This window comes from Mytilus edulis, chromosome 6 (assembly GCF_963676685.1).
Source record: "Mytilus edulis chromosome 6, xbMytEdul2.2, whole genome shotgun sequence".
Lineage (NCBI taxonomy): Eukaryota > Metazoa > Mollusca > Bivalvia > Mytilida > Mytilidae > Mytilus > Mytilus edulis.
This window is the reverse complement of record NC_092349.1, coordinates 43172002-43186160: the sequence shown is the minus strand read 5'-3', so window position 1 is coordinate 43186160 and position 14159 is coordinate 43172002. Positions and strand designations below refer to the sequence as shown.

General features: G+C 32.3%; 1 protein-coding gene across 2 annotated transcripts; it reads right to left on the bottom strand.

Annotated features, from left to right (window-relative positions):
• Positions 1-3449: 3449 nt before the first annotated feature.
• On the bottom strand, positions 3450-14026 carry LOC139527704 (toll-like receptor 4). Of its 2 annotated transcripts, none has more exons than XM_071323327.1 (2): positions 13876-14026; positions 3450-6323 (listed from the first exon to the last, which is right to left on the bottom strand). In XM_071323327.1, the coding sequence occupies exon 2, from the start codon at positions 6321-6323 to the stop codon at positions 3624-3626; it is 2700 nt and encodes an 899-aa protein (XP_071179428.1). In that variant the 5' UTR covers positions 13876-14026; the 3' UTR covers positions 3450-3623. The 2 variants fall into 2 exon arrangements, with proteins under 2 accessions (XP_071179428.1, XP_071179429.1); XM_071323328.1 differs by lacking the exon at positions 13876-14026 and adding an exon at positions 10053-10100.
• Positions 14027-14159: the final 133 nt, after the last annotated feature.

Here is a 14159-nt window from a genome sequence, read left to right as displayed (position 1 = left end):
TCAAAATAAATGTTTTTCACTAGGACACTGGCCGAGATATGACGAATTCTGTGTGTTCGAATTGTGTCCTTGTAGTCCATTGAGGTATCTTATATAGTCCAATGGTCCATACACATGTCTATAGCTGTAGGCCGGTTGTATAATCGTCTGGTTATCGAGTACTATTTACATGAGGTTAATTGTCAAATAATGTAATTAACCCCTGACGGATAAATGTTATTTTACAGTAGACATGGTCATTTATGGGCTTCGGGGTATATATGTCCATAGTATACGAACAGATTGTTATTAGTGTCCATAGGCTTCCTGCTATTTAATGTATTCACAGATTGTTATTAGTGTCCAAAGGCTTCCTGCTATTTAATGTATTCGACACAACACTATTGTGTAACACGTTCATTTTTACTGAACTAGTACACAGTTTGTTTAAGGGCCGGCTGAAGACGGACTCTGGTTGCAAGATGTTTTTGCTGTGTTGAAGAGAAACTGATGGTTTGTGCTGTTTTCTACTCATTGGTCGGATTGTTTTCTCTTTGATACATTCCACATTTTCATTCTCAATTTTACAATCATTTTAAAACCAGCATGATATAGATTCAACGGGAGGAATTGTGGGTTATTTTCATTGCTGAAGACGCAATCTTTCGACCATTTTAATTTAGGTCGGAAGCTGGCATCTCAGTCAGTAACTGTCAGTAGATTTAAGAAAAAAATATCTTTGTCACAGAAAGCTCGACATAGGAAAAGTGATCCGGCAGCAGCGCCGACGGTGGCAGCGTTAACTTATTTCTTACTTCCTAAGGAGACTCGAGTGTACAAAAAATTCAGCAATTTTAAACATTTTTTTGCATTACAATTTGATTTATTACACTATTGTTACTATTGTTATGGTACAAAAATCAACCAAAAAAAAAATGAATTCACCCCAGGTGACTTGTAAAATGTTTATATTACTGAAATAGCTCCAAGCTATCTCCATTTGGTGCGAAAATGTCTATTTTTTAATTGAAATTGAAATGTCTTTATTCACTAATCGATGACATATAAATTTTAACACATGTGGTTTTTTTTTAAATTAGCTGTACTCTTACTAAACAATTGTAAAATTTAAGCGATTCCTTTGATTTAGTGTTTTTTTAAATTTAATATTACCTCTATTTCTCCCAACAGGAAAGAGTACCTTAACAAAAATGCATACTTCTTTTAATGCAGATTGTGAGGTTAAATGAACAGTGACCCTATTTTAAAAAAAAATATTTATTAAGTGTCCGATAAAGTTCATTTATTTCATTGGTTGCAATGAATTACATTGATTTTCCAGTTAAATAAAAACCGATAATTTCACATGTGAAATAAACGTGGTTATTTTACTCTCTCATACAACAATATGCGTTGTCAAGACGTCGATAACGGCGGATGAAAACAAATTGTGAATGCATAGAAAAAAGATATAATTCCTTACATGTTTTACATTAATTTCTTTGCCAATGTAATGAAAAGAATAACTTATTTAAGATTTCAAATATCGAATAATATTCAACTCGTGACCAATAAAACACTGATAATTAACTCATGCGCTACGCGTATTCGTGAATTAATGTGTTGTTCGGTCACTCATTGAGTATGTTTCTCTATTTGAATTCTTCAATTAATTATTCTTTAATTATAGAAAAAAATAGCGAATTCTATATATTTTTTAAATGTATTTATACCCTCGAGCCCCCTTTAAAAGCTTTATATTTTAGAAGGTGGAGGAATTGGATGCTTCAAACGTTGTATATCGACGCCTTGTGTTACGTTTTTTCTGTCGGTCACATGTTCATGCTTCAGTGACTACTTCAAAAAAAAGTAAAGATGTTTTGTAAAGTTAATTTCTCTCTTGTTATGAGTAATAGGATAACTATGTTTGGTATGTGCGTACCTTTCAAGGTCCTCATGTCCTTCAGTAAGTTTTCGCTGGACTTCGACCTCATTTCATGGATCAATGAACAAGATTAAGCTTTGGTGGTGAAGTCCATACATGTGTATCTCAAATAATAGAAGCAATAGTTCTAGTATATTTGGTGTATGGCAATATTGTAAAGTGTACATGTCCAATAGTTATCAAAGGTACCCGGATTATAATTCAATACGCCAGACGAGCGTTTCGTCTATATAAGGCTCATCAGTGACGCTAAGATTAAAAGAGTTATGAAGCCAAACAAGTACAAAGTTGAAGAGCATCGAGAACCCAAAATTCCAAAAAAGTTCCAACTGACAGGTGTCATCTGACCTTGAACTCATTTTCATAGTTCAGTAGTTATAGTTAATTTTTTGTATTTTGGTCTGTTTATCTTATACTTTATGCAACGTGTCTACTATTTTTAGCGTATATGACGATTGTAAGATGTACATTTCCAGCTAGCAGGTATCATCTAACCATGACATCATTTTCATGGTACAGTGGTCAAATTTAAGTTTTTGACTTTTTTTAAATTTTTTTTAATACTATACACTGTATGCAATAGGTCAACTATATTAGGTTTATGGAAATATTTTATGATGAACATGTCAGTCTTGCAGGTTTCATTTAACCTTGTGTTAATTTTTGTGTTTTTTTTATGTTTTTTCTCAAACTATAAGCAATAGTTCAACTATATAGTTGTCAGTAAAGATTGTACGCTGTGAATGTCTGCCTGGCATGATTCATCTGACTTTGACCTCATTTGTATGGTTCATTGGTCAATGTTTAGTTTTCTTGGTGAAGTCTGTTTCTTTAAAACGAAGCAATTTGTCAATGTATTTAGTGTACTGAATGATTGTAAGATGTACATGTACTTGTCGTTTGGTTTAAATGACCTTAACCTCATTTTCTTGGATCGAGTTAAGTTTATGTGAAAGTTGTAGTTGTTTTATTTTTAGAACTATCAACATGATATCACTGGTAAGTAAAGAAGGTGAGACATTTCAGCGTTTGCACTCTTGTCTCACTCTGCGTATGCAGTGCTTTCACCTATTGCACATTGCCTAGAGGTAAATGGGATGGTTGATATCTCATAATAAATGCAAAAGTAGTATACCTCTGATCAATAGTCATAAAAATTAATAATTGAGTGAAACCAAAAAATGAGGAAAGTTTATCAACTTTAAGGAAAGAAAATCGGAATGACAGCAACACTAAACTACTACAATTACGCTAATATACATAAAGACTGGATTTTGAAAACAACAACCATATTCCTGATTTGTCATGGAAATTTTAAGAAACCAATGCTGTGAATATATAAAAAAAGAAGATGTGGTATGATTGCCAATGAAAAACCTCTCCACAAAAGACAAAATCCCACAGAAATTCACAATCATAGTTTAACGTACGGCCTTCCAAAATGAAGAAAACCCATTCCGCACAGTCAGCTATAAAGGACCCTGAAATATTAAATGACAAACAATTCAAACGGGAAAACTTACTATTTATGTACAAATAATTTAATTCTAAATTCCATTTTAGGGGCAATTTTTTATGAAATCACGCAATTATGAATAGGAGATGATCGATACAACACTATCAGTCAATCAAAACACGTGTTACATCCAAAATTGAACAAAATAACAATAAACGACAACCATTGCAAAGGCTATATATATTAGAATTTTAAATCTCTTTCAAAACTTTCCCAAAAGATGATCCTATCTTCTTCGTTCTCAGGATAATCAAGGTACGTATCATCGTTCATTATATACCTCATTTCGCGTGGAATATTTCTGATATCTGTTCTCAATAGTTGAACTATAATTATGCTATTTTTTCCTTGTCTTGACACCACAATATCCTCGAGCGCTATATTAAATTCATACATACACCATTTTGATTCGAGGAAACTATTTGTGAGAATGCAAACAAATTTCCGACTGTTGTGAATAGCATTCGTTATATTCTCAGCAACGGCACTTCCTGCGATAAAGTCTCTGTGGTGAATGCACAAACGCAATCCTTTCTGCTTCTCGAGAAAGTCTATCATATAGTCTTTCGGAAACCACCTGTCATGTTCAGAATAAGATACGAAAGCGTCGAATTGAAAATTGCCATCAGTCTTATCATGATCTATACCATATTCTCCTTTTAAAATGTAATACCAGTATCGCAATTTCCATCGATATCGGTAAATAATCATAGAACAAATAGTTCCCAGAAAGACAATAATTCCGATAGTCACTGAAACAATCACTCCAACATATGAATAACAATCCTTTTTCAAATGCAAGTTTGCTTCAAATATATTAATTGATTTACGCAAATATATACATGAATAATTACCAAAGCCTTTAAAGTACTGTCTATGCATCGCAAGCCATTTCAAGAAAATCATTGAATCGCATGAACACTCAAAGGGATTGTGGGCCATATCTATTGTTATATTCAAATGAAAGGCTTTTTCAAGTAGTTTCATTCCATCACCAGATAAATATAATATCTGGTTCCAACTTATATCTATAAACATTAAATATTCCATATGATGAATAGAAATATTCCAGTCCGTTAGTAGATTGTGGTCTAAAAGAACAGTCTTCAGTTTCGATGCCATATACAGAAAATTCTGGAATAAAGTCGATATACGATTTGACGACATGTTCAGAAACATCAGATTTGTTTGATTTTCAAAAATACTAGCCGAACTGTTATCATGAAAAATGTTGGAATACCCGAGTAGATTGTTGTCGATTCGTAAGTGTTTGAGGCCTATAAGGGACCCGAAGACATAACTTGTTATATCAGCAGCTCTGTTATTGGACAAATCAAGATATTGCAGTTGTGTTAGATTGCATATTGGTCCTGTTAAAGAGTAAAGCTGATTATTTTGCAGTAAAATTTTCTTTACAGAAGATGAACTAAAATAAACAGGTGGTATATTGTCGCCTATTTTTGCCTTTTCTATTATTATTGTTTCTATATTTGGAGGAACCAATACAAATTCAAAGTTCGAGTTAGTGTATGGAATGCATGCTGTTATCAATGGGCCACTTCGTCTGTTGTTTTTAAAATATGAAACTTCTTTATCATGATTCCAGTGAAACACATTTTCGTTGGCGTTTATTGGAAGTCTGTCACAAATGCAGTGTGAGGTTTCACGATGATGTTCAGTACAATACCAGGAATTTTCTGAATGTGACATCTGATGTTCATTTTGAAAACTCAAATCAACAGTCTTTATACCAGTCAGTCCAGGAATGTAATAATAAGCGTACTTCGAAACAACCCATCTATTATCTCTAGCGCTGAAATAATTCAATGACTTTGGTAGATATTGTGGTACATCGAGGTCAGTTTCTTCTAGATTATTTCCATCGAGGTAAAGTTCTTCAAGCTCTGTAGAATTCAAAGGCTTAATATCATCAACAAATAACACGGTACTTACTGATCTTTCACACTCAAGATAATTTGCTTTGAGAATACGTATTGAAGTATATGGTAGATCATAAGTCACATTTCGAAACCCACACATATGAAGTCTTCGATGATATGAAATGTCTAAATACTGCAATTTGGTGAGCTTTTGTAGTGCACCCGTTTCAAAAGTAAAAAGAGAAAAGTTATAAAATGTGCGCCACTCTGTTGCAGCTGATATATCGAGGTATTCAAGATTCGGGAAATTGTTGAAATATTCTCTGGTTATGATACCTTTTGCTACAATTCCCGTTATTGTCAGGAAAGTTAGATTACTTAGAGTAGAAAACCCTTTGTCAAACGTTACATTTTTAACTCCATCAATTAATAAACTTTGAAGAGATGAAAGTTCTTGAAATACTTGGTCTGGGCAATAATAGTCTTTATCTTCGTTTGAATTGTTTGACACATCTAAATACTGTAAATACTTCAAATTTTGAAAAACGCCTTTGTAATACGTTTCAATATCAAGTGATAAGAAATTACTGGACAAGTTTAAGCTTACAATATTGCATGGAGTAGAAAATGGAGTTACCTCTCCTTTACTGAATTTTGAAATCTTATTTTTTGCTAAATCTAAATTTTTCAGCTTTTTCGGTAAATATCCCTCTTCTGGAAAATAAGTGAATAAATTAGAACTCAGATTAACTGACACAACTTTTTCTTCAAAATATGGAGATTTTGTTAAGTTTAAGGCAGAACAGTCGGCTAAAATTCCACCTGTAATGTTTGAACATTTGCATTTACGATTAGAAGAACATCCATGGTAAAAAGATGCATCTTTTCCAATTATTTCTAAATTCAACAATGGTGAACTTTGTATGACACCAGACATACACAGTACTAGAATTTGTTCCATGTGCATTACAAGTAAAATGAATATACCATCGCGAAGTTTCATCTGAAATATGAAAAAAAAATGTTTTAACTAAGAGAAAAATCAATTCACCAATATCTTTTTCTCAATAAAAAAAGCATGTTAGTTAAACATAAATACACTTTTTATATACGGTGACATATGTTTAACACCGTTGTTTTATTGAGTATAGAACGATCACATTTGGAGCATATTACCTCAATGTTGCATTTTTATGCCCCACCTACGATAGTAGAGGGGCATAATGTTTTCTGGTATGTGGCTCCGTTCGTGCGTACGTCCGTTCGTCTGTGCGTCCGTTCAGGTTAAAGTTTTTGGTCAAGGTAGTTTTTGATGAAGCTGAAGTCCAATCAACTTGAAACTTAGTACACTTGTTGCTTATGATATGATCTTTCTAATTTTAAAGCCAAATCAGACTCTCGACCCCAATTTCACGGTCCACTGAACATAGAAAATGAAAGTGGGAGTTTCAGGTTAAAGTTTTTGGTCAAGGTAGTTTTTGATGAAGCTGAAGTCCAATCAACTTGAAACTTAGTACAATTGTTGCTTATGATATGATCTTTCTAATTTTACAGCCAAATTAGACTTTAGACCCCAATTTCACGGTCCACTGAACATAGAAAATGAAAAGTGGGAGTTTCAGGTTAAAGTTTTTGGTCAAGGCAGTTTTTGATGAAGCTGAAGTCCAATCAACTTGAAACTTAGTACTTTGTTCTCTATAGTATAATCTTTCTAATTTTAATGCCAAATTAGATTATTACCCAATTTCACGGTCCATGGAACATGGACAGGACAGTGCGAGTGGGCATCCGTGTACTTTGGACACATTCTTGATCATGTTTCTTTAATCTATTTGTTCATATTTCCTCCATACATGTACCACACAACCAACGTTGTGGGGATTTTTTGTCTCATCAAGGCAAACCAATTGTTATATGTATTAAGCAATTAAATTCTCAAAGATATAACATAAATAAATTCGGTAGATCACATTCGTGAAAAGGAACGGGATTGTACTTACGACATAAGGAACATATCTGCTATCATCTGTGGAACGGATATTAGATAACGGTCAACCAAATTGTGATGGCGTCGGTAAAATCAACTAAAACCGTTGGTTTTCCCGTTTGAATGGTTTTACACTAGTAATTTTGGGGCCCTTTATAGCTTGTTGTTCGGTGTGAGCTAAGGCTCCGTGTTGAAGGCCGTACTTTAACCTATAATGGTTTACTTTTTAAATTGTTATTTGTATGGAGAGTTGTCTCATTGGCACTCACACCACATCTTCCTATATCTATAAAAGATGATTTGAAAACTTTGGAACTCTTGGTTTAATAGCTTCCTTGTTAGTAGCAAAGCAAACCTTTATCACATAAATCGTGATCGGAAATACAAGCCCGGGAATATCGTATCAATAGGGAGATACATATATATATATATATATATATATATATATATATATATACTCCGTATACAGGCGCTGCTGGAATGTAGCTCCAGCAATGTATAGAAATAGATAATTCACAATTTGGAAGCTAAAATCGCCTCTTTTGTCGTAAAGTTTTGTTTTCAACCGACCCTCATTATAAATTTCTAGATGTGAGTCAATATATGAGTCAGACTTAAATGTATCTGTTGTATCCTTTGATGATGCATATGCATGTATTGTATTTTTTTCTTATGGTTTGCATATGCAAACCTTTCTTGAGTTTTATACATCGATTTACTATCTATGGTTTTACTTATTTAATGTCACGATACCCAAATTGCACCGAGTACACAAATTGCACATATTTAGTAAAGAGAGCAGCTGAAATCTTAATTTAATATGAATCGGAGTTCCTTCAGACACTTGTCAAAAACAAGAGAATAAAAGAAGCCAGATTATTTAATTTCACTTTCAGATATATTGATGATGTTCTTTCCATAAACAATCCGAACTTTTCTGATTAGGTTCCATTAATATATCCAAAAGAACTAGAAATTAAAGAAACAACAGACACGGCTTCCTCCACCACATTTTTTGACTTATATCTCGAATTTGACTTACATAGTCATCTCAGTACCAGAATCTAGGACAAACGAGATTTTGAAATTATAAATTTCCCCCACCTTAGTAGCAATAAACCAATTTCACCTCACCTGCATATGGGATATATATTTCCCAACTTATTCGATATTCAAGAGCTTGAAGGTCCTACTCAGACTTTGTAAAACGTCATCAGTGTCTGAGTAGAAAGTTGACGAACCAGGGGTATGTCAAAGAACGTCTCGTTCTTTTTCTAAAAAAAAAGTTCATCGGAAGGTACCAAGACCTTGTTGATAAATATTCCGTATCAACTTCACAAATGATACATGATGGTCTTGATGTATAGATTCTGCGTACTAATGTTGTTTATCATCTTAGCAATGTGTTATATTGTTCTTTCCTTTGTCTTTGTTCTATTATTAATATTACTTTTACTGTTGGGTTTTTTTGTGTGATATCCATTTAACGTGGCTCGGTACATAAACATCCCGTCAATGTGTTTGTATTATCTTTCATTGTTTGCTTTTGTGTTTTGTATATGCGACTTTTTGTGTTTCTTTGCTTCTTATAACGTGACTCTGTACTTTAAAAGATCCCGTCAGTATGATATTGTTCTATTATATATCATTATGATATATTTCTGTTATGAATTAGAAAATACTTTGAACCACAAACGTCAAAATTATTCAATCGCGTAGTGAAATGAACTATTTGTGGATTCTTATAAATTCTATATAACTTTTGGACTATTATAAATCTCGGTCTATTTCTGAAATTAATTCTAACATACTTTGGATTTTTTAACCCTGTATGCTAATATTAACCATGTGAAATTTTAAAATTGTTTGTATATCAATGAACGACAAATACATGTGACGTATAAATTTTCTGACGTCAGATACGCTAATCAATGAATGAGTTTGATGATAGATGTTTTTGTGTTCTGTTGAATTGTTTCTTTTAAAATTGGTACATGATGATGACTGCTGTACTCATATTTTGACTATTTTATTTATTATGTCTGTGTAGTTCACGCATCATGGTAAATATAACGGAATTTGATGAGACTGTCATCAAAGTGAGAGGTTTAGCGCTATAAAACCAGGTTTAATCCACCATTTTCTACATTTGAAAATGCCTGTACCAAGTCAGGAATATGACAGTTCTTGTCCATTCGTTTTTGATGTTTTTGTCATTTGATTTTGCTGTGTCGTTATGGACTTTCCGATTGCATTTTCCTCTGAGTCAGTATTTTTGTGATTTTACTTTTTCCTAGAGACAATTTGAATTTTATGATTTGATACTATGCACGTCTTTCAACATAGGTAAAAATAAAACTATGAATACCTATTAAATATACACAAAACGTTCACAGTATTTATCAACAGATGAAGTGTTTACCGAAAAAGAAAAATATAATTGTTCAAAATATTTAAAGAAATTAAATAAAAGAACTGTTATTGGACAATTAACGATGCGAATTTAGGCATGGATGCAAATTGGGTACTCCTCATTAAAAGCATAAAAGCATAAAAAACGTAGGTTAAAAAACTGTCAAAATAGGTGCAATTTGGGTACCCTCACGTTAAACTTATTATACACTCTTGTTTTCTTTCTGTAAATCAAAACTTCACCTATGATTTATACTTAAGTACTTTGTTTCATATAAATGAATATAATACTTTTGTTTATAAATAACAAAACATAGTGGAGTTCTAACTTACCATGGTCTTTATCCTCGAATTAAAACTTCCTTAATGTCTCGTTTTATCCATTTATTTATTTGTACTTGCTTGATTTTTAATTTATAAAGGTAATTTTTTATTTGAGGTCAGACTTTAAGGATAATTACAATACCTTTAGACTTTGCGGTTGAGATATTTAATTTTATTGTCCACCTCTATTCATTCGTTACACAAATGAATATTTTCTGATCTAAATTTAAAACAACTAACAAGAAAATGCGTTGAGCGTTACAGAGATCGCATTAATTTATTTCTCTAATTTTCATGCTATTTTCACATTTACTAACCGGTGTGAGAAAAATATTTCTAATCTCTAGTGAAAAATTTGTTCTCATCAAATGAAAGTTTTATTGTGATGTTAAATTTTCTTTGTTTCTTCTGAATTTTCCTATTGTGACGTCATGAAAAAAGCGACCATGCCTGATGACGTCATATGAAAAAAACACAACTTTCTTCAAATTTTTGAAAAAGAAGGATAAAAATCATCAGAGAAACAGATTCTACCACTATAACTCGTGTATTATGATATTTCTCCACACTCGACAGTTAAATTTTAACTATTTAAAAAGCTCGGCAAAGCCTCGCGCTTCAAATATTAGAATTTAACTGTCTCGAGTGGAGATAAATAAACTCATCATAGATACCAGGACTAAATTTAGTATATACGCCAGACGCGCGTTTCGTCTACAAAAGACTCATCAGTGACGCTCGAATCAAAAAAAGTTAAAAAGGCCAAATAAAGTACGAAGTTGAAGAGCATTGAGAACCAAAATTCCTAAAAGTTTTGCCAAATAAAGCTAAGGTGATCTATGCCTGAGGTAGAAAAGCCTTAGTAAATCAAAAAAATTCAAAAATTTGTAAACAGTAAATTTATAAATATAACCATATCAATGACAATTCATGTCAGCACAAAGAGTGCTGACTACTGGGCTTGTGTTACCCTCGTGGAAATAAATCTCCACCAGTAGTGACATCGACCCAGTGGTTGTAAATAAACTCATCATAGATACCAGGACTAAATTTATTATATACGCCAGACGCGCGTTTCGTCTACAAAAGACTCATCAGTGACGCTCGAATCAAAAAAAGTTAAAAAGGCCAAATAAAGTACGAAGTTGAAGAGCATTGAGAACCAAAATTCCTAAAAGTTTTGCCAAATACAGCTAAGGTGATCTATGCCTGAGATAGACTTAGTAATTCAAAAAATTCAAAAATTTGTAAACAGTAAATTTATAAATATAACTATATCAATGACAATTCATGTCAGTACAAAAAGTATATCGTAACACACTTGTTGCAGTTGTGGAATATATAATTGTACATTTCAATAAAAGAACAAAAACCATATCGTATCAATGCCAACATGTAATATAATTCCATGAGTATCAAGCATACATAATTTCCGGTACTACTAGGAAGAAAAGAGAGAGGTAAAGCTAACCCAAACAACTTACATATTCTAATAACAAAATCTTTTAAATTTTTTAACAAATGTCCCAGTAATCAACAGATCTATACAAATTCTTTATATAAACTCAACGTAACCAATAGTGAAAATACATTTGAAAAACACCAAGTGAGGTAAAGACCCCTAAATGAAATAACGGAAAGTAAAGGAATATATTTATTTTTTTCCTCATTTCATTCGCACTAAATTAGATATATGCTGATCTTAACAATAAGAAACAACAAACAAACGTTCGTTACAAATATCGCAATAGACATATTAGAGCTTAAAGTTTATGTCAGTAAAGAGAGAAATGTTCAACAGATCAAAGCTTAATCTGAATAATCCAGTCGATATATTATATATAAAAAAAGAAGATGTGGTATGATACCAAAAGAGACAACTCTCCACAAATGACCAAATTGACACAGAAATTAACAACTAAATGTCTGCTTTCCAGAATATGTGTGAGAAAAATTCATATATATACTAGAAAACATGGATAAGCGTTGCCGGAAATCATAATTGCCAGTTTATGGAATAAGAATTAGCTTCCAAAACTGAAAAGAAGATGTTTTGTTGTGATGTCATCCCAAAAACAATGCAACAGGAGCGATGGATGTTGATATAAAAAAAGTTCTAAATACACTATGTACGGAATTTTCCAAAATATAAGTCATTTTTTTTATTGGTTATTGTCGATCTACCATTTGTAACTATGACAGAAAGAACTTGTATTTATTCTGTTCTTCCCAGGGACAACCGAAGCATGCAGCATTATGAAAATAACATCCGAAAAAGAAAAAAATGGGCTTCTGAAGCATAATATATATAACAATTATATAAATATGTGCGTGTATACGTGAATATTTAAAAGTAAAACCACACTATAGACAATAGCTGTTCCGTCATTGTGCCGGATGTTTATGATAGTTCCATACACATAAATACAAGTATTGAGATGCTCATAATAACTAAATTTGCAATCTCCGTGTCAATATCTATCTTCCCGTACCTTTCTTTCCGTACAATGTGAACAATTTAAAGAGAAATTAAACAATTTCGAGGCAAGGTTCACTCAATTCGTCATTTTGACGTGCATTTTTACTTATTTTTCCATTAATATAGAACGGTTGTAGAAAATATTGCATATCACAATAGAAAATAGTTGTATGTGTATTTATATTCTTCGATATCATAAAAAAAAATAAGAAAATAAGGAGAAACCTAGCTTTCTTCTGTCTATTAATGTTCCGTCATTGTGCCGGATGTTAGATACCATCGAGTCCGAACAAATTTTGCCGGTGTGGTTTAGACACAGTGAACTTCTACACCTGTAACTGTACACTAAAAATGATTTGTATAATCATCCTGTTGATCAAAAGTATAGGTGGAACAATCCAACATTTCTCAAGTGCCCAAATGTAAGCGAAAGCGTCAACTTTGCTAGTGCATGGCGTCCAGGATAAAAAAAAAAGAATTTTCCTATTTTCTTTTTGCTACCAGCAAATAGATAGCAGCTAAAAGGACCCATATTCTTTCAAAATATCTGAATATATACTGAAGACATGCCAAAATCTTATTTAAAAAATCAGCGGTATCATTTTTAAATATTGGCACCAATTCAACTTATAAGTCAATATTAAAAAAAGTTTTAAATATAGAAAACGCCAAGCACTGAACCGGTGACTTCACACTGCCAACATCAGCAATTGTAATGACATTTTAAATGTCTGAATATAGTTTTACAGATTTATTTTCTAAAGTTTTGAACTCATTGTTTTAGGTTACATATCTACAGCATTCATCTCTAAATGTAGAGCGTTGTGCTTTAACAAAATCATTTCGCATACAATAAAATATTTTGCTTGACTCATCGAGTATAAATACCTTGTTCAGGCATGGTAAATAATTTGCTCTGGTAGTCTAAACCAAGAAAAATAACTAAGTGACAAACTATCAATATATGGAGCCAAAATGAAGCTCATCTATATCTTCAGAAGAGAGTCTATTTTGTTAGTCCCAAAAAAAAACCTTGATGGCGATAAGCATGGAGAACTGTCTAGTCAGAAAATGATATTAGGACCATAGGCTCTCAGGAATGCTCATTTCACAAACACCGAAGAAAGAATCCAAATAGGTCGAGAATGAAGGTTCGAAAACCTTCATGACAAGAGGATATTCAGAAGTTATTTAAAATGACGATTTTAGTAAAATCGTAAAACTGTTCAGGAATAAATCAATGCATTGAATAGCATTATGCATTCAACAGTTAAAATATGTTAAATTTCTATTTATGTGTACTTACTACTTGAGTTTACAAACTACTCTAAATTAATATACATGATACCTTACCTTGGTTTCTTTTATAGAAAATATGCTTGTGACTTACATCTATTATCGCATCACTTCTGTATATCATAGAACTGACAATATTATAACTGAAGCAGTTAAATATTTTGCCTTTATTATATATATATATATGTCACATTCAGGTGTGAACTCCTATGATCTACTAGGGGTAAGGAATACTAAAAGGTAAAAGAAAGATTCATTGATCCACTAAAGTATGTGTATTAACTCATTGCAATATTAATTCTCTGAGGTGATCAAGGATATTTAATGGAATGTTTCCGCTT